Below are 26838 nucleotides of genomic sequence, written 5' to 3'. Positions count from 1 at the left end.
TTTATTATTATTAAACTCTGAATGCAATTAGGGAAGTGGTTTAGATCTTTCACTTTTGCTCAGAAATTTATGATTTGCCCTATCTATATTAGTTTTCCAAATAACAGACTTGCACTCTATGGTCAAGCTTAAGAAAAAAAAAAAAAAGAGCTATTTGGAATAACCACATTATAAATACCATGCAATAAAGAGTTAAAGAAAAGTGGGGGAGCTTTGTGAAGATGTTAACACTTTCTCACATGAGAGAACAGGCAAGTAAGAAAGTGGAAGGACACAATGTAAAGCTTTCTACTCTTTGCCTAGCTTTTATTAAATAGTACATACAAACTTCCATTGTGCTTCCAGTAGAGAACATTTTTCCCTATTCATCTCCAAAAAACCCCAAAACCAAACAACTCAAAACAATAGGACTTAAAAAAAAAAACCCTACAAAAAACCCCCATTAAATAGCAAGTTTCACATAGCTTTATTTCACAAAATTTCCTCTCCCCAAAAGGACATGGAGGTAATAGTTTTTTCATCTATACCAATTAAGCATAGCAAATTAGGACTGTTTTCTAACTAAAGATTCTACCCATGGCCTAAAAGGGATGGCAGAAGAGCTCCAGCAACTCTTACAGAGGCAGACTGAGGTGTTGCAGCCACAGCTTTTTTCTCCACCCATCCACTGAGAGTTTGCTGGCCCCGGCACAGCTAGCAGAAGATACTATGCAAGTGTTCCTCAGCTACTCTACAGTAAAGTGCCACGTTTCAGCATAAATTGCCAATAAAGATGAACTAGAGCTAAGCTACCAGACCTTACAGAGGAATGAATGAAGTACAGGCACATGTTCACTTCTGCTGACATGGCTATGAGTGAAAAACCAGAAAAGTCGACTCCCTATGCCATTCCAGCAGCAGCCACATCAGCTCCCTACAAGTCCAGCTGTGCTGCTGCTTGCCTGGAATTATCAGTTGTAACTGTTATGAACCCAAATTAGAGCTTTTGTCATATAGTGCACAATGGGTTTCCATGGGAAAGTTATTGCAAGTGAAGCCTCTACAGCCAAGCGTAGAATAAAAACAAAACACTGTTCAAAAGCTCTTTTTCATTTGAAAAGGAGAAACCAAAAGCAATTATATAGAATAGAAACCTGCAACTTTGAAACACAGTGATCTCAAGAGTACCTCTTGGCCAAAGGGACCAATTGGGACAGGAAAGCCCATCATCAAATCACTTACATGGGAGGCAATTCTAAACAAACACTGGGAACAGAACTATCCCAGCACTGTGGACTCCCATTAAAGCCTCTTTCAAGTAAGGTAAGCAGTGCTTGCACCCTCTAGAAAGCAATGCCATCTTCTCCTAGAGAGCGCTGACTTCTTGGTGGCAGACGTTATGTGTGCAGGGAGAAGAGTTCAGTTGAAACCTCTAGTTAATATCTGCTTAACATGAGTAGTCAAGCACTTGTGGAGCACTGCAGGAGGGGGTTGGCTGATGTTTGGTTTTGATTTTATTTTTTTTTTAAATTAAATCATGCAATACATGGAAAGTAGGGGCAAGTCATTTTTCCAGGCATTCACCACATTGCCGGCAATGAGATGTGCCACAACAGCAAGTGTTAGCTCTATATGCAGCTGTTACCTATAAGTCAATGGCATTTAAAATAGAAAATCTTTCTTACACAGTGTTATGAATAAAATTGCACTTGATTTTGTTAAAAACTCATATCACTGTAACTTTTCCAAATATTTCCTTTCTGGCATCTTCATTTTCTTCATTAACAGGAGCTTCTCTCTAAAAACCTCTCATTTGTGTTGGACACATGACATACAACAGCAGTAAGCCATTATCTACTAGAGAACGGGTCTGTTGTTTCTTCAGTGCTTATTTCTATCTGTCCCCAACCCTCCCCCCCAAAAGGTACAGGCAGCTCACCTCTAAGTGTCAACTTTAACATTGAAATATAAACTCCTCAAGCAGACATTAGGAATTTTAGTTTCACAGATTAAATATTTGAAAAGTTACAGAAGGTGCTGGAATAGTACACATTTAAATTGCTTAAAAATCCAAACTTGCAGCAACTTTGTAAATTCAAATTTCCAAAAGGTTTACAATGTCCTTGCGAACTTCTTCCACAGCAAGATGCCTTCATGACAAGAAAGCATCAAACTTCCAAGGCTGAGATCAAGAAACAAATCACGAGGATGCACTTGCTCCACCAAGCAACTTCAAAAGAGCTGTCTCCACTTCCAATAGCAAAAAGCTACTCCTTCATTCCATTTTGGACCTTTCAAAGTGTGTAATCATTCTTTCCTGGAAAATAAAATACCCAATGTTGTCATTTCCCCCAGTAGGTTTACATTAATCAGAAATAAGGTGGTATGCTTTGCACATTCACAACAAGTACACACTCATATTCATTTTAAGTCAGGAGTCCAACTTACACAGCAGAAACACCACTTCTTTTAGAATACATGTTTGTATTCTAAGAAGTTGTATCATTGGGTTTGTCCCCCACTATCCTTCCCTGCCTTGTAGTATTTTACTGCTGCGCTGGGAAGATCAGACAGGCCAGTTCTAACAAGCCAAGTCCTTAACAGCTGATTCATGACTCCTTTGACATGTCAGAAGACTAATTTGAACTGAAGATTTGTTTACTGACCTCATCTGAATCCAGAAGAGCTGGAAGAGCACTGCAGTTGTGGTGGGGGAAATAAAAATTAAGAGAATTAGAGCACATACTGGAACGTATTATTGACAACAATTTTCAGCCTTATGTTGCACCTTAAGCTATTTAGGGCACAGAGGAGCAATAATGAAGATGGACTTTTCAATTAAACAGATAGAAATTAGAGGAAGACACAGGCAAAAGAGGAAGACCCCAAGGAGTATCCCCAATGACCTTCACAATTTTAAAATGCTTTTGTTTTTTTAAGCTTCTTATTACCAACAGAACAATTCCCAAGTTGCCATCAAATAAGCCGCATCATTCTTACAGGAACACTGCTGAACTATACTGAAGACATTTACACTATCAGACCATACTGTAAAAACAATCCCAGAAATCAAACAAGTTACACTGGTACCACAACCTTTTCAGCTACAGCAGACCTCCGATCTATTGGGATCTCATCTCTTCACAACCCTCATCATACTTTCAAGAACACAAAACCTTGCAGGAGACTACCTCAAAGTGCCATTTCCTAGCTTATAGCACTCTAGTCCTTGTTTCTTAAGAAATCCTATCATTCTTGAAAAAATTAAGTACTAGAACTGGGAAAAACAATTTCAATTGAGAAAACACACTTTTTCATCCTCTTGAAGCTTCACCTGATTTCTTGTCTTTAACTTCAAGCAGTTTTGTACTTAAATCTAGAGCCTCTGCCAAAATTACCTGTTCAGATTTGTGAACATAATTAATCTGTGAACTTCTGTTTTGCTATGAAAAATGTAGCCAAACACACTGACATTTTTAGGATGTAAAAGTTATCAAAACCAGAATAGATACTGCACTACCTATGTAGCTGACTATATTGCTGGAAGCATAAAAATGACTGAACAGACATCCCAAATAAAGCTGAAAACTAAATGACGCTATTCAGTGGTTTACACCCGGCAAGATACTCAAAGGACTTTTCAGAGCACTAAAACAGAAAGAGAGGGTTTGTTTGTTCTTTGTTTTCTGGATTTATTTAGTTCATTTTTACTTCAGTGAAGTGCAAACAGTCTGTGATTCCACAGCCCGAGACAGTGTTCCTTACGCAGCACGTGTTCAAGTGACATGACCTCCAAGTCTGACAGCCTCCATAAAGCCAAGTGGAGCCATGCTAAGAAGTCAGAGGCCAATTCCAGCCTGAACTCAGCATCTGCTCATGTAAGTGCAGCATACAAGTTACAAGGCATTCTAATGCATTTCTGTTCCGGTGTCCAAGGAACCTGCTTTTATTGTGTAATAATAAATAATAATTTATTATTATGAAAATACTCACACATCTGTCACCGACGAAGGAACATTCTCCTCTACCCACTTCAGGTCATCCTCCTGCTACAAGTACAAAAATTAAATGGAAAATAAAAGTCAGTTTTCCCAAAATGCTGTCACATGCAAGCCTTTTTCTTCTCAGCCTCCTTGATGAAAAACAATTTACAATGTCAGTCCAAAAAAAACCCCACCTTCAACTTGATTTCTGGATTAGAAAAAACACGTCCCAAGGAAGAAAGAAAAAAAAAAAAAGACAAAAACCCATCTATAACTTACTGTCAACTCTGTCAACGGTGACTAGGAAGAGCAGGCCCTCAAGACACCAGTTATTGACATAATCTAGTTTGGTCTCCCACAAAAGATTACTTGGAAGATGTCATAGATGAAAAATTCTTGTAAAAACAAGCTAGATTTTGCAAAGGTGAGTTAAACTGTTTTGGCAGGATTTCTCATTTCTTACCTGATGAACATTCTCTAACTCACAACACAAGCATGCTCATTTTGAAGTTGGGAGAACTAACTGACCCTTCCTGATCTGCCCCAGCCCCAAAACAGAAAAGTTTGATTTTCATGTTATCCTCAAATAAGTAATACACAGTTGCAACCAACCTTTCAGTAAAATAATGTTAATGACAAAAATATTACTGCTATTATAATGAATTCCTACAGGTTCTTTCCACTTTTAAATTTATGCATGAAAAGTTTCCGAGACACATTTTCTACCTCCTAGCTGAATGTGAAACCACCTCTGCTTATAAGTCACATGGAAAAAATACAAATATATTAAAAATGTTCCACCCAAACTATTTAGGTAGCTACACAATAATATCCACATCATCCCGCTTGAGTAATGAATCACAATTTCAAAATCAGAAAACAATTTATTTAAAATATGGCTCGGCCTCCCTCTCAGCCTGACGAACTTGTTAAAATAAGGTATTATTCATTATCAGAATATAGTATTACACAGTTCTACCTATACTGGATTGTGCGAACATTCCTGAGGAACAGACCGAATTCTAAAGCTGCCATTGCACTTACAGGAAATTAGATGAAAAACCTGTATTTACTTTCTTTTCAGAAGTAAACATATGATACTTTGACTCACTCCCACTCTGAAGCAAACCAGGAAACTCACATTTACAGGCTGAACACTGCACAGATGTGAGCTACTACTCGGGGGCAACCAAACAATAGAGATGGATCTGTATCCTTTGAGGCAGGGAAGGCATACTCACAGCTTTGTTTGCTTTTACATTCCCATTTGGTTCTTGCTTGGTACTTCTCATTTTCATTCCCTCTGAAGACAAAAGAAGCAAAAAAGACTGGGAGAACTGAACTATAATTGTTCATAGACTGTAAGTGAAAGCGTTGAGTGTTCATTCAGAGTATTTCATCAAACCCAAAGAGACAAAGACACACAAGTTAATCATTAAGACAATGCTTTCCCTTTGAAACGTTTGTAATATTTTTCCTGACAGGTGAAGCACCTAGTTTTTCCTGAATTTTGCAATTTTACCTCAGAAATATCAATTTCTAGTCCTTTTTATTAAGCCAGACGGCATCAGCATAGAACTCAAAGACATAGTTGCCCAGAGAGGCTGTAGAATCTCCCCCCCTGGAGATACTCAAAAGCCATTTGGACACAGTCCTGGGCAACCTGTTGTAGGTGACCCTGCTTGAGGAGGGGGTTTAGACAGGACGGCCTCCAGAAGTCCTCCCCAACATCCATCATTCTGAGACATATGCAACTCCCCCAAATTTATTTTACCTACTGAATGCTGACCAGACACTTGGTTGACTTAAAAGCTGAGAGGCAACATGCATCTCCCAGCGTGGCAGACAGTCAGATATAGCTGATTTGGCAAAGGCACCTAAGGGATTATACACCCCTCTTCAGTTCCTAAACCAGTCAAACAGCGCTGATACATCCCAGTAGAACTGATTTGTGGACAGACACAGACCGCAGCAGTGGGTATGTCACCCTACCTTTTACACAACTTAGAAACAGCAGTGTGACAACAGGCACAGCAGGGAGATGGGAGGCAGAGAAGAGAGAGAGTTTTATAGTAGGAGGGGAGTGAGTGGAGAGAAAGCAGCAACCTAGTGTTATAGAGCAGGACGCTTTTATTCATATGTAATTTCACAAATACGTAAACGTACTCATCCATATGTTTACATTGGACATTCCTGTACTAGGCCCTAATATAGAAAATGAAGACGACTGCAGAGTTCAGAGAACAGATAAGTGAAAATCCTTAAAATGGATTTTAAAAGAGAACTTCAAACCAAACCACTGCCCAGCAACAATATCTGAGAGATCCTTGTCAGCATGACTGGAACCAAACCTATGAATTGACATATTTAATAACACAAAGTCCAGTGGACGTGGTAAAGCAACCACAACAGTAGCAGTGTGTTCTGAAAACCCCAGAATTAAACAGACAATGTAAACACTAAACATAAAGCCAATGTTTCCTCTAGAACTGCATAAATCAATGGCAACAGGGAGGCATTGACTCTGCTTTTACAGCAGTAATAAACTTTTTACCAGAGAACAAGAGTCCTCCCTCCAAGGAAGTGTCTCTTCAACACCAAAATTAGGTAGAAAACCCCCACTTTTTTCTCTTACCAAAACTTTCCTTTAACATTGGCTCTTTCTGCTCATCATCATCCTCCTCTTCAGACAGTGGTGAAAAAGCAAACCTTTAGGAGGGAAAGAATGAAAGCTATCTTAGAACAGTATCTCTTGCCACCCAAGAGATTCATTACCCCAACATTCACATGACTGGATTATTCTGTGTAGTTCACTGAGTTTAAGACCTACGCTAAACTAACAAAGTTTAAGTCACTTCTTTTTACAGAAGTTCACCATCAGGAACAGATTGAATTTTATGTATGTGACTTCCTACACTCACTTTTCCTCAAGCCCCTACACACATTGCTTAGTATCCTTATGTATACAGCAAATAATCACCCACCTGTAGTACTTTGGATAAACAAACATTCCCAAAAACCCAGTATTTTAGAAAGAGGCAAGAAAAGCTGAACCTTTGGTTGTTAGCAGAGGGTCTCCAGAGAATCATGATGACAAAAAGGATCATTGAAAACAATAAACGCCAGATGGCATCATCCACCCATAGCTCCTGCCAGTCCTGTCACAGGAAACAGCAGCACAGATACAGAAAGTCATGAAGAAAGAGATTCCTGAACTCTTTCCCAGGGTGAAGTACAGGCATCTGACAAAGAGATTTGTTACCCACAGCAGTGAGAATTTTAGTATGTGGTATATCACTCTAGGCATAATCCACAGAAAAATCTGTCCCAGAGTGCCCAATCTCCCATTTTACACTGCAAAATATAAACTTATCGAGAGGCAGCAACTGCAGAAAGCATTCAACCTAAACTCACCGACTGACAGTCCACCAGCCTGAACTTCATGGTGGTCCAGATGATAAATACAATAGACGCTGCAATATTAAAACAAACAAGTTGCTTATTACTACAAAATATGCTAATCCAAATATACTATTAACAGGACTGTGTTTCCCAAACAAAGGACAGAGACCTTAATAGCGAATTCTTGGAATCCAATTAACTAGTTTTAGAAAACAAGAGACTTATTTATTGTGCTGACCTTATACAGTAATTTAGGTGCAAACCAGTATATTTTGCTCTTGGTTATGCCAAGACACAAGGCATAAATTAAGTATGAAGTATTTAGCCAGCTCCTAATCCCTAGTCACTGTTCTTATACTACTTTTATCTAGCCTCCAAACCATGGTTGACAAAGTTGACAAAGCCTTCCTTGAAGTAACTGAACTGCCTGACATGCCTGAACGCCTAAGCATTCAGATCTTGACCCACAAGAGTTCCGATGCTAAAAACTACGCTCTCACCAGTTTTAGAAGATGAGACTTCCCACCACTAATGTGTTCTATGATGACTAGGAACCAGATGCTGAAAGCAATTTAATCAGACCTGTTGATTAAAAGGAATGCGCTTGTTTGGTTTTTTTAAACAAAAAAGCACAGTCCTCAGTTTTCTGCTCATTGTATGGATAGCATTTCCAAACAGATGAGGAGCTGAGCACCTGGAAGCACCAGATTTATTCTTGAAGTTCAGTTCACCACTACTACAAATGGAAAGAGAAACTGAATATGTATTCTTCCAGAATACAGAAGGTGTTATATTATAATACTAAGAATATTGGTTTTCCAAGAATCACTGTGGTCTTCAGACATCTTAAAAATCCCATAGTACACAGTGATACTGTGATTTTGGCAAAAACTACCTCCGTGAAGTTAACAGCGCAGGATACTAATCTTTTGCCCCTGGCAGCTTTAAGAGGGATGAAAGTGCTCTGTTAGATGAGCTTCATAGAACTACTGATCTTATTAACATCAGGACTAATAATCCACTGCCTCTGAAGTATCAACATAACACTTGGTGTAGACCCACTATTCTAACAGGTCAAGTGTTAGAAATTACCAAGTAGTTTGGTTGCATTTACAGGAAGTTCACCAAACTTAAAAGTCTACTGTAGTGATCAAATCGAGCCATATATGGAAATGGCAAGTGCTCTATCTGGTTAACATAATTTTCTGCTTACCTGCTACTGCCAAGATGAGGGTGTTGGTGAAGTGCCGATACAAAGACAGTTTCACAACATTCCTTCGAAGTTTTAGCAGTTTCATTGTTTGAGTTAAGCTGATGAATATGTATGAAAAGTCAAGGAAAGCCTCTGAAGGGACAAGCTGGTCACAGACTTAGGAAAACACATGTCTTATGATCAACAGCCCTCCCACCCACACACTTAGCCCTTCAAAAAGGTAGGCCAGACTCAGTAGAAGAAAAGTTCATCCTATGGCAAAGGTACCAAAGAGCAGGATCCATCCTTTTCACGTTATACAGTCATCTACACCTAGAACTCATCACACAAAGATGGTATCCAAGCATCTATTACGAACTACAGCCCATTGCTCCAGAAAAGTGTCAGATGTAATTCTGATAAATGGAAAAAATCAAGTCTGGACTAGAAGAGAGTTAAAAATCGAATTAGTGCATAAAAGTGTCTTTTGCCTACCATTTTATTTCCATAGTGGCAAAACACTAAAAAGTGTTTTGGAGAGACATCACAGTAGGAGAGAGCTGGGGTTGTCGCAGCTGATCAGCAAGCTATTCACATTCTAAAGAGAGGTTTGTGATTGACTTTCACTAAAAACACTTTATAGGGATTTTTTTTTATACATATCTTCAAGTTCAGCATTTGCCAGCAGTTGCTGAAGTCACACCAGGTTATGGTTGTTTGGACGTAATATGTCAAGACACCAAAAAGTTAACACCGCCCCATTTTGTCACCTACTTCAAGATGAGTTCAAATTTTTACAAAAAGAACTTTAGGTTTGATGTCGCTAAGCAACCTTCTCCCCAAACCAGAAACTGAGTCTGTTCTCCAAAGGCTACTGCTATGGTACTGTTACAGTGCTACACTAGAACAAATTAATTTCATACTTCAACAATCGGAGACTGATAACAGACAGACTTAATTAGTCTATGTTCAGGAGCTGCTTTACCACAGATTGACTACTGGTTACCTAGTTTTCCCTACACTGGCTGTAGCAGAAGCTTACCTGAACACTCAATTACAGAGGTGCTACTAACTTTACCAGAAGTAGAAAGAACGCATACTTGAAGCTGATTTAAAAAAAAAGTTCAGCCAAAAAGACTCCCCCCCCCAAAAAAAAACCCACAAATTTGAAAGAAAACACACCCCACCAAGTAAAATAGTGAAGGATATCCACCAGCACAGGGCAGTATCTAGGAAAGCCAGGGGAATGAAAGCCAAGGAGGCAAGATCATTCTGGGCCTGGAGACAAAGAAAGAGCCAGTAAGAAAAAACTGAAAAGGAAACAAGGTACAGAAGAAGTGAGAAGGGTCAGGCTACTTTATGAGAAACCACAAATACTCCACCACAATGCTTCTGAGTTTTACTACAGAAGCAGAGGGTTCGAACCAAACCTTTAGCCCAATGCACAGAGGGGAACTGACAATACCACATTGCCACTTCTCCACCAGCAAGGCGAGAAGTAGTTTTCCAGATTAAGACAATCCAGCACCACTAAAAGGAGCCTCTGCTGAGGCAATTGCTGTGATGATGTGCTCTGGTCACTTCCATTACAGAAAACTAGCAATCAGCTTGTTAGACATGTAGTAAAGAAATCTTTTACACCATCCATAGATGAACTGAATGCTCCACTGACAACCACAAATTTGACTGAAAGTGGCAAAAATTGCCTTTGTGTGTACATCAAAAACTATCAAAGTCACAACTGAAACAAGCAAATCACCTTTTATGTATAAGACAAATAATAAGCTGTGAATAAGCTTGTAACATTCTGCAGTTTATGAAAGGATATCCACAAAATAATACAGGCATCAATCATGGACAGGGCCAAGTTTGCTATCAGAGCCACAGTGTCATAGAAAAACTGAAAAAATACCAAATATATGACAGGTTAAATACCTTAACCCAAAACATCAAAAACAGATCAAAAGAAATCTACATTCCAAGACACACTTAATGAAGCAAACAGCAGCAGCACTCACATGCACTTCCCCAGGTACAGCCTCTGAAATTGGAGTGGTGGTGGGTTTTTTTTTTTAGACTAGTAGCCAGGTGACCCAAGCTGTACATTTGTGTCTCCAACTAGTCCTTCCTAATCCAAAGTATTAGACACATGGGTCCAGGCAGAATATAGTGTCTGAAACCTGACTAATCAGAAAACTTTTAGAATTATTTCAAAATACACAGAACTACATCCTGATAAATAGAGAAGACATCAAACTTAAAATAACTGTCAATAATCCATATACACAGTCTCAAAGTTTAACCACTTCATTGTCTCTGTTCCCTTCTTTCAGCACAGCCCTAGGACTCTCCCTCAGCATCTAAGTACATAAAGCCAATAGCATCTGTGGCATATGGGAAAATTCAAGAATTTATTACTGACCCCTGTGACTCTAAGAACACCTTCCATGCCTGAAAATAATAGATAAAGGGCTCCAGCCATAACTACTTTGTGAAGAGTAACCCCAAGGCGAGGCCTGTAGGGAAAAAAAAAAAGTGAAATTTAGATTAAGTGGAGAGAAAAAAGTGAAGTCATATCAACTTGAGTCTAACACAAGGCATGAAGCATGTGAATAAAAGGTCTTTGTGACAAGCCACTTCTAGATCCAGAAATAATTTTATTATACTGCTCAAAGCTACTATTAATTTTGTCTTATGGTATGATATGACTAAGGAAGAGACTAGTAAGTCCTGTTTCCTAGTTAACCTGTTTAGCTTTTTACAATCATTTCAAGAAGTCTCAGCCCACCTCTTCTTCACCAGTTCCCCCAGCCCACTCACACCTGCTAAAAGTTTCCACTACCAGACAGCATGTTGTTTTATCATCAGATACAGCTGGGGACAGACAGATGAGCAGCAACCTTGGCAGCAGAAGCCTCCTAAAGCAGATCCTCTCCCCTACCAGTGATTCTTGACATCCCCCATTTCTAGAAGCTCCTCCTCGCCCAGAAAGCAGGCATATAAAGCTCCCATTCCGGTCAGTGGAGTATCTCAACAGTGACTCAGAAACTTACCACACAGTGATACACAGAAGGGGGTGGGAAGAGTAATCACCATATGGAATTGTATGTGTCTGTTGACTAGTGAAGAAGTCTAGACCTTCACAATACTTAACTAAAGCACCTACCTTTTAAGTAGCAAAGTACAGGGAGATGAATACTGCCCTAAGTTATTAAAAAACAACAGTGAAAAGCCTTTTAATAGAACACAACAAACCTGTAACAGAATTACTCACTTGACTATCCCATATCCCAGGCTGACTATGATGACCAGAGTTCGAGCCAATGAGCGCTTCACAGCAGAAAGCAGTTCTGCCAGTATGACTGCTCCTTGAACTACCAAAAGCAAAGAGGAGGAAGCTAGGTTATTAAAATATAATTTCTGTTTTATTAACTACTGCATGCAATTGTAGTACAAGAGCAGACATAATTATTTTCAGAAAGAAAGCTATTAAAGGTATAATCTTTTTATTACCTACATCTGGAGCAAGCTTTCAGAAAAGATAGATCACTTAGCATGAGAAAGGCTACTGAAAAATTTTACTTCCATAGAAAGTGGCGAGTAAATGATTCTTAAAACGTTTATCCGTAAGATCAGCCTGGATGATCTTCCAACCAACCAACAAAGCCTTCTCTACAATGGGTGTGGCAAATTAACAAAGTCATAACGAAGTTCTACTTGCAGAGTTTCACTTGTAGGCATCCATCCTAAAAACTTAAAACCAGAGGTCCAAAGTTCTATGTGGAGAGAATCACTTCAGATGGATTATCAGGTACGGGCTGAATACCACAAGTCATCTGCAACGCCATCATGTTGAACAAGGAGTTCCAAAGTCTCTTTCCAAGGTCAGTACCAATTGTCAGAAATTAATTACAATCTACACTAAGGAAGTCCTATTTTAAACTTCAAGCCAGCACTCCAGCGAATACTCTCCACAATCTAGCATTTTGCATCTCTAAGACACTACACTCAGGAGTCAGAGAAAGCAACAGTGTTTTAGCTTTAGAGGAACACAGATCATCATATTTACAACATATAAAAAAATGCAGAAACTCTGTTTCTCTGTTCCTTGTTTTGAAACAATCCTCAAGTAATCATATACTTAATAAGCATCTGTCACCCCAATTTCGCATAAGCCATTAGTGCTATGCCCCATCCATTAAACGGCAAGCTGCAGTTGCTACCTACCAGACTCCCCCGTGTAGCGAATATTCTGGAACTCTGCATAGAAAACTGCTTTCTCGAGCATTCCCAGGAAGATAACAGCACCAATCCAGAACTGGATCCTCAGGAGATCCCGCCAGTAACAGGCTGACCATGCAAGCCATAGAACTCCGAAGAATACGTACACAATACACATCACCATGAAAAACTATTACACAAAAAGAAGGAAGAAACAGGAACCTTAGACCCAGAAAAATCATTTCCTTGTTTCCATTCCCCAGCTGTAAGACAACTCTATTTTCTCTCTGAGTAGAGCAATATTTGAAGTTCATATATACGAAAGTGACTAGAAACAAGCATTGCTTCATTTGTCTTCTCTGGATTCTTTCACAGTGACAGTCTAATTTCTCACTGCCAACAAAGGGAATCAGAGTAATTGAATTTCTGAGCAATATCACTCTTGAAGAGCAGCCTGCCAATTTATTCACAGGCAATTTCTCTAAAGAAGATATCAAGTGCTACTAGCCTTGAAAACCTCAGATAAGAGCTCAGGCAAACCATCAAGTACTAGAACCCTGCCCCTTCTCACATACTACTTTATAGTTACATTACATTATTACACAACTATTACTAACTTCATCGTACATTTACAGTACTCTGCAAAGAAACCTACAAGTCATCATTACAAACCATTCCCCAGAACAGAGATAAGCAACTGATGGTTGCAATCCCTCTGTTCAAATAATTTGACAACTTCTCTCAAAAGTTAATTTCCAGCAAACTCAGCTTTTGACCAAGCTTTAGGTCAGCCAAAAATCTGGAATTGAAAAAAACCCCCAGATACTCATTTAAATATTATCATTTTGCATTTTTTAGAATTTTTCAGTCCAGTGTTACTTGCTTCAGAAGGACTTTCAGGGTACAAGTCTCCTACAGCAAACCATAAGCTAGACAATACTACTCAGTGCTGAATTTTCTAAATGACAGCACCATACCAAAGCAAGTTAAGTTTTCAAAAAAGACACTGAGATTAAGAGGGATAAGAAGGAGAGAGTTAGACATTAAATGAACAGCAGGAAGTACTTAGCCAAAGTGTAGGACAGTAATAATACAAGCAGCCTCCTCTTGCAGAAGGTAGATTTTTTTTAAATCAAGCAAGCATTGAAGTTAGCTGCACAATCTATTGAAACTTTCACAGACTGGAAACACCTTCCTCAGGAGAACAGCTTGCTTGTCCTTACAGATTTTTATGTCTGACTAATCCATGCGGTTCAAATGGCATTTGAAACAATCTGAATATTCAAATTTGAATATTGTAATGCGGTTCACAGTCAGATACTCCATTACAGAAGCATTTAGACAGAGACCTTTTTCTGGACCTGCCACATGGGGATATTCACACCAGTGAACTACATGTCAATAGTTCTGCTGGAGGCTTTTTACTTCTGCAGAAAGTAAAACATGTTTCAGAAGTGCCATCAGGCTCTCCTATTTACAGGCCACTCTTGCCAATGCAGCTAGGCTAGAGCCCTCACTTGGTATTGATCCCCCGCTACATAAATATTTAAGTTCTTTTATTTCCTTAGGCTCCTCGACAGAGGCAACTAGCAACCAAGTCAACTACTCCTTTGAAGAAAAAGGGGATTAGCTCCTTGTAGTTCAGTTACGCTTTCACTGTTGGGTAGTATTAAGGACCTCCTCATGGGGTGTAAGACAGCTGGTGGAAGAAGAAAGATTAAGCTGTAAAAGAACAAAGCAAGCAGTGACAAATGAAAGGGTAGCTGTAAACAAAAGAATAGAATAGCAAGTTTTCTAAGAAAAGAGCCAAGGAGAAAAACAGCATCATTAGAACTGCTCAGTTTAGAGCTAATGAATGATACTGATAACTTCTGGAACTGCAGATTGACAGGCTTCAAGTCAAACAATCCAGAGAAGGACAACATTAGTAGCATATGCAAACATCTGAAATCTATGTCCATTTTCCCTACCCTGTATTTAGTACAAAAAAAAAAAGCCCAAACAAAAAAAACCCTCCGCTCATTTACTTTTTCTGAGAACACTGTCTTTGTGCTTCCTAAAGTATGGAAGGAGAGTATTTATTTGAGATTCAAATCAACAGACAAGTTTATAGGTCAAAGAAAAGCTGTTTTACTTACAATCATCAGAGGATAGTCTGCAAGCGAGAGATACTCATACGGCCCCTTCAGTTCTACTGTCACTGTCAAAAGACAATCCAAGTTGAAGAAGCCAGGATAAAGCACTTAACTGATTTTTACTCAACCATGAGGAAATTCCAAATCCCCACATAGCTTTTAAATCTAACTTGCACTTTAATCAAAGAAAGTTAAGACTGGTAACAGACTCAGCTAAAAGCATGCAATTAAAATTACACACTCCATTACATGAGAGTAACTCACGGCACCACTTAAAAGTAACTTGTGCTGGAGATTCATGTGTAACAGGAAAGTTCAGGAACACACACAAGTTAACTTTTTAAGGGGATTTTCAAACTTCTCTAAAGTTTGGATAGGTTATCAACACACTGTTAGATATACTGGAACATAATTTCAAGGTGACAATTATGATCTTCGTATTCTACGTGATTTGAGCTTATTAATATAAATCACTGTGTTGGTCTGGAAATTTTTGAAACACAACACCAAGCCTCCAAATTAAACTGCTTGGGATTCGTCTTTACTTCCATCATTAAACTGACAGACAGATCAACAGCCTTCGGATCTTCAAGACAGTAACAATCACATTTTCTTATGATAAGAAAGAGTTGTAGTAAGTAATATATCTATGTGAAGTGAAAGATAGTGTCTTATGAAATTGATCCATAGAGTATCTATTAAAAGTACCTCAGAATACACTCAGACTGGTATACATAACAAACGGCACTGTATTTTTAGCTTACTGTATAAGCAGCTATCTTACTTGTAAAGGGCTTATTTTGATACGAGGAAGGTGTTGTTTTCTCCGTTATTTTAACATTGGTAGTAGAATCCTTTGCAGTTGTAATTCCAATTTGCACAATAAATATATATGGCCCATCTCGCCAAGTTTTGATAACAGCATTCATTGCCTGAAAATAAAATGTCAGCATGTAGTCAGGGCTTGATCAAGAAGATGCGAAAAAGACAGAACTAGACTCTTCATACATGGGTGATACCTTCCACGTAAAAACACAGTTCATCTCTTCCCAGGCCTAAAACTTGTTAATAAATACTTGATATGTATATTTTAAAACAATGTGTGTCCTGGTTTGGGCTAAATCAGAACTAATTCTGTTTTAGTGCTTTAACTTTTCAGTTAAGTCTCCTCTAACTACCAGCACTTTCTTAAACAGCAGCATGTTTTTCCAGACAGTGACTGCTCCTAGCAGTGATAAGGCCTGGTGTTTATAGTTCGTACCAAGGAATGGTATGCAGAGAGGCCCTTGCTTATACTTGTTCTTATGGCGACCAAGGTCACTGCTAAATTTTGTACTCCGTGTTGGGGTGCCAGGAGTGAAAAGAGTCGCACCTACAGGGAGGAGCGAACTGGACAGGTGACCCAAACCTGATCAACAGAGTATTCCATCCCATAGACATCATATTCAGTATAAAGCTGAGAGATCACGAGGGTCTCGCCCCTTCGCTGCCCTTCGCTCTTCTTCGATGGCCGACATCTGAGGAGGACTGATCCGTGCATCCCTGAATCCAGTGCCTGAGTCCAGCTCCTGCATCCCGTCCCTGTCTGCTGCCGAGTCCAGCCTGGGACTGCCCCAGTGCCAGCCCTGCAGTGTGGTGGTGACGTATTGTCATCAGGGTGGGGGGGAGTTGGGTTCGGTATTGGTTTTGTATATATTTGTACATACTGTATATATTTCATTTTTTTTCCTTATTCTTCTTATTATCTTTTCTTTTATTGTTATTGTTCCATTAAAGCGGTTTTAGTTTTCTTTTCCAAACCGTAAAGTCTCTCTCCCTTGTTCTCTCTCCTTTTCCCTTTTGGGAGGGGAGAGGGGTTAGTAGAGAGCATCTGTCATTCGTTAGTGGCCGGCCCAGCCTCAAACTGTGATAAATGTGTTAGACATAATGCTTAAAATTTAGTTGTCTGAACCCAGAAGAATCCTCAAAGACCTCACAGGTGATCAGGGCTTATTTGCAAATTTAATACTGGCAAGAGTTATCTCAAAGGCACTGCAAAAGCTACAAAGAATTCAGCAAAGCATCCTATTCCTTGTTTTCACTCTAGACACACCAGGACCACCACAGAGATACTTCTTTCCCACTGAACTCAATTGTTTGGCAACAGCAGAGCTACATATAACTCAGCTCCCTGGTGAAGGCTGAATTTTACAGTTTAAGATAGAAGAGTAGCCAAGAAGTACAAAATTTCCACAGAAAATTTCTACTACTACCACCCCTGCAACAGTTCTCATACCTATAAGGCACAAACCCTGCCAATGAACTAACAGGAAACTTGCCAAGATAAATGTTTGCACCAAAAAGACAAATCAGAGATTTCCGAGTTCCAGCATATAAAACCGTTAATTCCTCAACTGAAGACGTTCTAGCCATCTCAGAAACTGCAAGAGCTTTAAGGTTAAAACTATCTACATGTATGCCACTCACATGACCACTGCAGAACTACCACAAAGACTTTTTTTATAACAGCCTCTCCAAGAGAATGTCAGTATTAACAGTGTGCATTTCTTTTAAGAAACCTCCTGACTATAAGACCTAAAGCCAACAGAATTTTGTTTATCCAAAAAAAGGAAAAAAAAAGTTTACAATGATATTGACTGAAATTAAGAGGACTTAGTTAAAAACACAGTAAACTCAAAAGAAAATGGATATATTTTTATACACCATTTTTGCTTTTAAAATATCTCCATCTCTTGCTGCATTGATTCCTTATTTCACAATTGCACACACAGCTATTTATGTTTCAGCTTTAAGAAAAATGGACTTGTAAGTACACAGTGAGTCAAATATATTTTCTTTGTTGGAATGCAGGACATTCAATTTGAAGATATTTTGACAATCGTTCCTGGTTAAGGTTTGAACATAATATATAATAAAAATACTAACGGCTTTGAAAATCAAAAGTAATCACTCAACTTGTCAGGTACAATGTTTTAAAAGACTAACCAGTTAAAGATTAAACCTATAAGTATTAGTCACCACACAAAACAGATCATAGCAACGATTACTTTAAGCTACTATGAAAAAAATAAATTTGTTTTTTAATTTATACCATCAGTTTGAATGGTCCGAATTCTATATTTCACATATAGAAGAAGTCACTCTGTTTCTGTTACTGTTTTCTGTTTTTTTTCCACACAGCGCTACCTAGTTTCAAGCTGAAAAAATAATCCAGGTGTCAAAAAAAGAGAGAATCGCACCATCCCTATAAATGCTAACAGTAATTTCTTACACAAAGAAACATAAATTAAAAAAAACCCAAACAAACCACACAACAAAAGACCCAACAAATTAAGACTGGTTGATTCCAAGTCATGTTTAAATTCAATATACATACAGTTTTATCTGCCACCATTGTGTGATTTCTTCCACTCTCCTTATCTTTTAAGCCCTTAAAGAAAAACAGAAAAATGGATAAATCAATATGCCAAAACCTTCTCTTACACGCTTACACTCACTCAATAGAAGGGAAAAAAAAAAAAATTTACCTCTTGTTTCTCAGGTGAGAGGGGCTCCGGATGAACAAATTCTTTGTAGAAAATCTGCAAGAAATAAGAAACGTATAGCATTTACAGGCATTTTGTATTAACATGATATTACCAGAACAGCTACCAGTAAACTAGATTATAAGGAAGGACTCTGAACAGCTGTATTAGAGAGCTTTCATTTTTCTAAATCAAATAAATGTCCATTTGTGGAGGGAGTCTTGAATAATTTGATTAATATTTTGTCATTTGAGAGTTGCTTTTCCTGCCCTCAGACAACAGGTGTCTATTTTTAGAACTAGACCCACAGACATGACAGTAGTGAAGTTAAGTTTATGTTTCAAATATGAATCTGTTGGGTATCTCTGTTACTAGAGGAAACCTACACAGACAGAAGCAGGATTTTGAGATTTCTGCCTTGGTCTATCTACACAAAAAAAGTCCCTAGATGAGTGGGTGCCTATTAGAGATCCAGATTTTGCCAACTCTCCCAAACTATGGTGACTTGTTATCTAGCAAAGCTGCTATACCACAATAAAAAAAAGCTGAACAATCAAAAGGAGACATTTCTGTGAAGCTTCAGAAATTAGTATCCAAGAGGAATATCTTTTGTAAAATTTCAATAGACTTTTCAAAGGAATTGGAGGAAAAGTCACCTAAAGCCTTTTAAAACCCCAGTTTCACCAACCTGAACATTTAGGTAAGATGCCTGAGTTCACATTACACAGCTAAACCCACAAGATCTCTTCTATAAAACCAAGTAAAAGTAGAACTGACACCTCTCATATTATTAAACATAAGCAGGCAGCATACAGAGTATTTTATTTTACAAAAGCTTTCAAGCCATCTTCATACATCAAAGGAATTAAGAGGCATGCAAACAGATTATTAAAAACCCTTTTCAAATCACCTTTTAGGCACATCTTTTTACTTAGAAAACAAAAACAACTCAAAACCATAACACTAGGTTCAATAGTTATGAGACGTTTCCCAGTATTGTCTAACCACAACCCTTTGTCTAAATCAGGAATGGCTGAATACAGATGCAACACTGCACAATTTGCCTCAAATTCTTAAGCACACCATTAAAGAAAGACAGTATGTTACGCTGATACCGTCATTAGTATGATCTCACAGCTTCGCCTGGTGATATACAGCTGGTGTAGAGCCTGTGTTTGCATATTACTTCCCGATGCTGTTTTGCATTGTCTTCTCTCTTTTATTTGTTGGTTTTTTTTTTTCCAAACACATTTTAGTACTACTTATTTTTCATTTTTCACCTGCTATCAGTGCTTAAGTAACCCATTTTTCAACACACTTTCATTTTCATTATTATAAATTAACATTATCTGAGCAAAAAATGCCGGTCCTTTATCAACCCAAATTTAGTAGGAGCTTCACTCTGCTGCCAGAGGATCACACTTCTGCTCAACTAGCAGTAGCCTTCTAAGTGAAACGCATTCAGAACACAGAACCAAAACCAAAAAGAACCACTGACCTTTACAGTGGTTTGGTTTTCCCCCCTGCCCCATGATGGGCCAGATGTTGAATAGCAAGCCAGAAGTAAAGCAAAATTACAAAATCACCATTGCAGTTTGGTTGTCATAAACAGATAAAAACAAGTATCTCCCAACCTCCAATGATACTTACATAGGATGCTAACACATCTAACAGGAGCTACTACCTTCTCTGTATATTGCATGAGAGAACAGAGCAAACTGTGAAGTTTCTACCCATACCTGAGGCCTGAAGAGCTCAGAGCAATTTGGAAAGAGAAGGGAAGCCGTGGCATAGTATCCCGACCAACCCGGATGCTCTTCAGACGTAGCCCCAAAATAGTAGTCTGCCTGTTCATCCTGCCGAACACCAAACAGAACTTAGGTCAGCAGCCAATGTATCAAATGGTTTATTTCAGCAGGCAGCTACAAGACCTGGAGAGCACCATACTTCCCTCTGCACACACTCTTGAACAGAATTCAATAGGATAAAGGCCATCAAGACCACACAAGACTACACAAATGAAGGTCAAAAAATGGGGGCCAAAAAGACCCCATACAGGCGTAAGAGTTAAGAATGAGTAAGAATTAATGCCCTATTTAAAAAACCAAGAAATCCCAATATTCCAGCAGTGGAGCTGCAGCAGCATAAACTTCAGCCTACACAATCAAACTACATTATTATATTAAAGACCTCAGTACTGTGTCAGGTTAGTAGTTACAACGCGTCATAATATTTTAAGTAAACATGGAAAAGGTGTTACACAGTATAAACCACAGTTTTGTTCTACCACGTTTGGTAGAAACGCCATACATCTTGTTAAATTGCTAATACTTGCAATGCGCATCCATAAAGAAAATAATTTAGACTAAACATGAAAATATTAACATTTTTATATTTGTTGTTATTAAGCATTGTTGTAAATAATATTTTCACCCACCATAAACTCACACACTTCAGTTTAGAGTCAACGCACTTATTTAAGCTCTGGGTTTAGAAGAATTCTGACAAACACTTCCACCTTACCCAAAACCCAAAAAAGTCAGTAATTCCAGCAAGCTATGGGTCAATTCCTTTCCTTTCCATTCCATTCCCAATGATCCACAAATTTGTTATCTTCCAATGAAGGAGCGTGTCTTTTAAGCCCAAGAAGCAATAAGGATGCAATCAAGACACCTCCAAATCCCTCACCCCCAGACCTGCTTACCCCTAAAAATCATAACCCATGTTTCTTCCTCACAATTCTTACCCCAAAGTTGAAGACTTCATTGTAGCAGTCAGAGTATCTTAAGTACCAAGTAACATTGTAACTTTGGGACGGATCACAAGTTTTTTCATCCCCTTCAACTGAAAAAAACAAAACAAAACAAAAAAACCAAAACAAAACAGGTAAGAACATGTAAGACACCCTCTACTTGCCATGTTTTTTCTCCCACTCTGTGCCAAACCACAGTAAGTAAATTTATTTTAAACATGAAACTGAAAGCAAAGCAATAGAAAAAAACATTTTCCTCATGTAATTCATTACCGTTCAGTGAAAGAAAGAAGCACATGGAAAACAGAATTCCATTATAATGTTACACAATGCTGTTGAGAACAAAAAGTTTCCAAATTATCTTCAGCTCTTGAAGACAACCAGGGATTTTTCAGCAACTGCTGACACCAAACAAGAGGAGAACAGCAGTAACTCCCAGGAACTACAATACACAAGAGGATTGCCCTTTCCAAGATACGTGGGACACATAGCAGCTAGAAAGCACCAGGAACAGGTTAATACTGAGGGCACAGATAATTCAAGTATACCAATATCATCACCAAGAAAATAAATAAAAAAGGTAAGATTTTGCACGTCAACATCCACCTCCCCACTCCCAAAAGACAAACAAGCCATCTATACACTAGCTCACTGTCACAGCTGCAATGCGACCTAAACCAGCAAGACAACTTTCCACTTTGATTTAGTAGAGAACAAAAGGCATGAAAAGTGAAACACAAGACTTCCCCCTCCCTCCCACTCAGGGAAGACTGTGTGATTTTTTTGTGTTTCAAATCTCATTCTGAAACTAAAGCCTGATGAAGAGAATTTGACATTAAGAAGGTAAGCTTCACCCATAAACAAAATGAGCAGTGATTACTCAGAGTCTTGGAAGAGCCATTTAGACGATTATGTTTGGGTTTTGCCAGCCAACAGATGGCAAAACTCTTTCGAGTTGACAGCGTGTTTCTAGTGACTAAGAAGTCCTCACACCTTTACAAGCAACATTCATCTCAGATTAGCCACCTACAAATTTGTTACATGTACAGAGCTTTTAATGAATGTTTCCATATTGACCACCGCAGGTAAAGAATGAAATTAGAAAAAATACCCTGCCATGGAGTCTTAACTGACTAATCCCACTTTAAACCACATAACTACTAAAGCAAGTACATGTAGAGCTAAAAACTCAACAACTTAGTCTCTAATAACAAAGATTAGAAAAAAAAAAATTGGAATGCAATCACTGAAAAATAAATTTCCTTATGACACTTTCTGGTAAGCATGAAAACAAGGCATACATTCTCCACGTAGCCCTAGAGGTTGCACAGGGCAAAATAAAAACTGAGAGGCAACACAAGCACTGCAGTGACATGGGTAGACGCCAAATTCTTAGAAGACAAAGGCTCTTCTGATAAAATTGATCAAATGAGGAACATATCAAAAAAGTGCTACCAAAAAATAGGAGGGATTTAAAAATGCCTTTTAAATACCTTCTTGCCTATTAAAAATAAGTAAGATTATTGAAACTCTATGTTCAGCAGTAACACCAAGTAAAGGTAAAACAGGTTGCAAATAGAACAATCCACCAATAGCTGCAAACATCAAAATTACAGAAACCTTGACAAGAAAGGACTCTAAAAGACAGAAAAGGCATCCATGGCATTTATTGAATTCACAGAAATCTAGGTTCCTCAGCCTGCAAACAAAGCCAGCAACACTCAACTCAAATGCAGTCTTCGTACTCATTTACAGAGTGGGATTTCTACCATGATCCTAGACAGGAAACCAGATGCCTTCCAGAACAGCACTTAAGTACTAGATAAAAATAAATTCATTATTGACAATACTAAACACCAGCAGCAGTCTTCTGGGTCAGAAGCAGAAAGCATCAGACACCAATACACCACCACTACACACACACAGAAAAGAATTAAAAACCAAGAAGGAGAAAGAAAAAGCAGGTGGTGATAAGAGGAGGAGATGCAGGTGCTCACCAAAAACGTGAACCCACAAGCAATTATGTTAGACAAGAAGGGTCAGGTGGAAGAGGCAACAGACAGCAAACAAAAGAACAATTTCCACACAGACACAGGCAGGAAAGAAACAACATGTAACTCTGAAGCTTCCCAGTATCAGATGCAGTTTCAGTATCATTTCAGCAGAGAAACTGACATTAAGTTCCTAGCCTTTGTTCCTTCCTCTTTCAGTGATTCATTATCTAAATCCACATAAACCTTCTAATCACACTCATATGTACAGCAGGTGTCTTCACTAAAGACTTTTAAGGCTTAATGCTTGTTTAAGGGCTGACAGCACAGTGTAGTTGAAGCCCACATCAGAAGCCAGGGGATTGAATTCTTACTGCCAGATCTGCCACAAACCCGTCTTGTGAAAAACAGATTTTGTTTTCTCTGTGCCTTACTTCCTTCCTTCTCTTGGTTATTTCAGCTGTACATCTCATGATTAGACTTACCACACACACTTCACTACAGCGGCCCACATCTTGGATGCCACATTAGTACAAGTACACTATTTCTTCAATCTTTAGACAAGAAAGCCTAACACCTACCAAAGCTCCAAATGCCCTTTCAAACCCCTCCTCCTTTTCCACAAGCATCAGATTTCTACATTTTGATCCTGCAGCAGCACACTTGCAATTGTCTCGCTAACTCAGCATTTGAGCTACACTTGACAAGTGAGAAAACCTTAATCTCACACAATGGACCTTCACTAATAACTGCTCTAATACTAGCCTCCTATTTCAGATTCATGAGGGATTAATGGAGGCACTTAAGCAAACTCCCTTTGAAACACTGTCCCAAGAAGAGCAGGTATTAAACCTGAAGACAGAAAATAAACCTGAAAATCAATACAGTAAGTACTAAACATAACAAAGCACAGCAATATGCAAATTTCATCAAGAAGCACCAGCTAATCCTCATGGTACTTTAATTTTCTCAGTTAAAAAAAGAGCACTATCACTGCAGCAACAAAGTCTTGAAGTGACAAAGGCACAGATGCCACTACTTGTCTCTAAAGTGACTTTTATCTCCTCGTGTGGCACAAGTGCAGAAGGCATTCACAGGCACTGTACCTGTGAATTGGCAGCTGGAGATCAAACAGTTGCCCCCCCTTGCGGCCCCCCAACATGGTAAGAACTGGCGCAAACAACCCCTTAAGGTGCTCAAGGTGCATGGGAAAGATTTCAAGCCTTTCCAAATCAGCTAGTCACTTCTACGAGTCACCCACATCATCTCATTGCCATCTAATTGCAATCTTCATGTTCACAGACAAGAAGGTATTTTACAGCAACTCTCCTTTGAGCAGTAACCTACATAACCCATAGCCCTGGCCAGATCAGCAACAAGCAATAAATGGAAAGAACAAACAGGAAGGCCGCAAACATGTTTGCTCTGTAGCGCACACGCACACTGTGATCAGGAGGAGAAAACAGCTCTCGGGAGAGCTCTGCCATAGTGTGCAATGACATTCCCTTCCCACTCCCAGAATCATCCAGCTAAAAAGGAATAGGGCCTCAAATAGCACTGCCTCCTGCACACTGGCATCAGTCATGCTGCAATACAAATAGCCCCTGTCCCAGTCAGCATCAGATCTCCCAGGTGGAGGAATTCAGCACATCTTAAATAAGGAAAGCATACCTCATGCTAGCGCTCAGCACATCCCATGCCTGATTACCCGCTATCTGAAACAAAGTGGTGCTCCCATTGCCCATCTTGCCCTCTCCACAGAGGGCCTGAACAGAACCATTCATTTCTGCTGGAGCCTAACCAAATCACAACTGGGAAGCTTCAAGGCTGTTAGCACATCCAACCATATCAGAGCTATGGCTTTCATCCAGTACTGGATTAGCTGTCACTACAACCAGTGCAGTTGAATACTTCACAGTGTTCTGAGTCCCAAATGTTAAAGTGGGGGCGGGGGTGTCAAGCAGCAGAGAGAGCAGGTTAATCCCTTGTAGTCACTTACATCTCAGGAAAATGGTGGTGTTGCTGAAGAGAATCTTCCCGAAGTTAAACTTCTTCCCCTGCAAAGGAACAAAACAAGAAGATATATTAGTAGGCTTAATGTCACCGAGCTTAAGTAAACATCATCTTCCACTCTGAGTTTTAAGTCAATACAGCAATGAAAGTGGACGCCAGAGCAGAAGCCAGCCTTACTGGATTTTCCAGTCATGCTTCACCACCCCTTCAATCTACTCTTAAAGATGGCTTAAGAGGTTTGAGGCTTTTCGTTCTGCAAAACTGAATCAACTTCCATCGACACCTGTTGAAATGATTAGCATTTTGTTGCTGATGAGGAGGTCTGGACTACACAACACAAAAAAAGTCCGTTCTAAGAACCAACTGGAGTGTTCACTGTGATCCTTTGATTTTGTTCCTGAAGCTCAAGAGCCTCACAGCCCTTCCACAGCCTGGTAAAGGTAGGTTTAATGTGAGGTAAAACAGCTTTTCTCCACACAACTTCAAATACCCACGGTATAACAGAAGTGCTGGAAATCCCTTCACCTCCCCAGAGGCCCACATCTCTCTCAGTTCAGCATTTCAGGCGCCCAGCTCTCCCCACGCCAGGCCACAGCGCAGCCCGACTGTGGCGGCCGCCAGCCCCGCCGCACGGGGGGCGCGGGGCGCCCTCTCCCCGCACAGGCCCCACCGAGGCCGGGCCCCAGCCGGGGAGATTGCCTCGCTCCCCACGGACTTCACAGGGACCACGTTCCCTCCGCCACCCATCGAGACCGTTTCCCGCATAAGCCTTCCCTCCCCACGTCGCAACCCCGACCCGCCAAAGGGGGCTCAAGCCCGGCAGAGGAACAGGAGGGGCGCCGCGGCCCCGCGCCCTCGCACCAGCCCCGGCTGCGCTCAGACTCCACACAGGCGCGGCCCGGGCACGGACGCCGCCGGCCGGATGGCAGAGGAGCGGGACAGAACAGGCCGCGCCCCCGCCCCCCCGCCCCCCCCCCGGCCGCCCCTCGCCCCCCACCCCTCACTCCATACCCCCACCTCCCGCCACGGAGGACGAGCAGAGCAGCAGCAGCAACGGCGGCCTCCTACCCCCGCCGCGCATACGTACGCTCGAACCGCCGCCACAGCCAGCCGGCCCGGCGGCTGCGTGGCTGAGAGCCCCTTGCGCGGCGCCCCGGCCGCCCTCCCCGCACTCACCATGAGCACTGGGAGCCGCCATTTGGAGCGCTGCCCGGCGCCCGCCACGCCCGCCAGCAGCAACACCGCCAGCAGCCGCAGCAGGACGGCCTCAGGCCGCCGCCGCCACCCCCCGGAACGCGGCTCCGCCGCCATCCCGCCGCACAGAGGCCGCCGCCGCGCTGGCCGCGCCTCTTCCGCTCCCCGTGGGGAGACGCGGCTGTCGTGGGCCGGCGGGAGGGGCGGAGCCGCTCCCCGGCTGGGTCCAGGCTGTCACCGCCCCCGGGTGCTGATCGCCCGCCCGGCCGCGCTCGGGGCCCGCCGGCTCCCCCGGTGGCTGAGCGCAGGGGCCTGTGGCAGCTGCCGCGATCGAGGCGAGGCTGTTACGGGAGGAGCGCCCTCGCTCCCCCGGCTGCCGCCTCTCCCTCTGGGGAACCCCCCAGGCCTGGCGCCGCCGCCGCCGGGTGGTCACCCCTTCTTCCCGCCGGCGG

The 26838-nt window shown here is 40.6% G+C and overlaps 1 protein-coding gene across 1 annotated transcript; it reads right to left on the bottom strand.

Annotated features, from left to right (window-relative positions):
* Positions 1–442: 442 nt before the first annotated feature.
* On the bottom strand, positions 443–26503 carry TMEM87A (transmembrane protein 87A). Its single transcript, XM_086462152.1, has 20 exons — positions 26369–26503; positions 25179–25236; positions 21183–21280; positions 20176–20292; positions 18440–18493; positions 18289–18342; positions 15697–15844; positions 14916–14977; positions 12784–12967; positions 11831–11930; positions 10979–11072; positions 10385–10456; positions 8578–8686; positions 7377–7435; positions 7017–7120; positions 6598–6671; positions 5204–5265; positions 3973–4028; positions 2646–2676; positions 443–2296 (listed from the first exon to the last, which is right to left on the bottom strand). The coding sequence occupies exons 1-20, from the start codon at positions 26501–26503 to the stop codon at positions 2255–2257; spliced, it is 1713 nt and encodes a 570-aa protein (XP_086318278.1). The 3' UTR covers positions 443–2254.
* Positions 26504–26838: the final 335 nt, after the last annotated feature.

The sequence above is a fragment of the Leptosomus discolor genome, chromosome 3, assembly GCF_034619465.1.
Source record: "Leptosomus discolor isolate bLepDis1 chromosome 3, bLepDis1.hap2, whole genome shotgun sequence".
In the NCBI taxonomy this organism is placed as follows: domain Eukaryota; kingdom Metazoa; phylum Chordata; class Aves; order Leptosomiformes; family Leptosomidae; genus Leptosomus; species Leptosomus discolor.
Note: the sequence above shows the minus strand (reverse complement) of the source record. Positions and strands in the feature narration are given on the sequence as shown.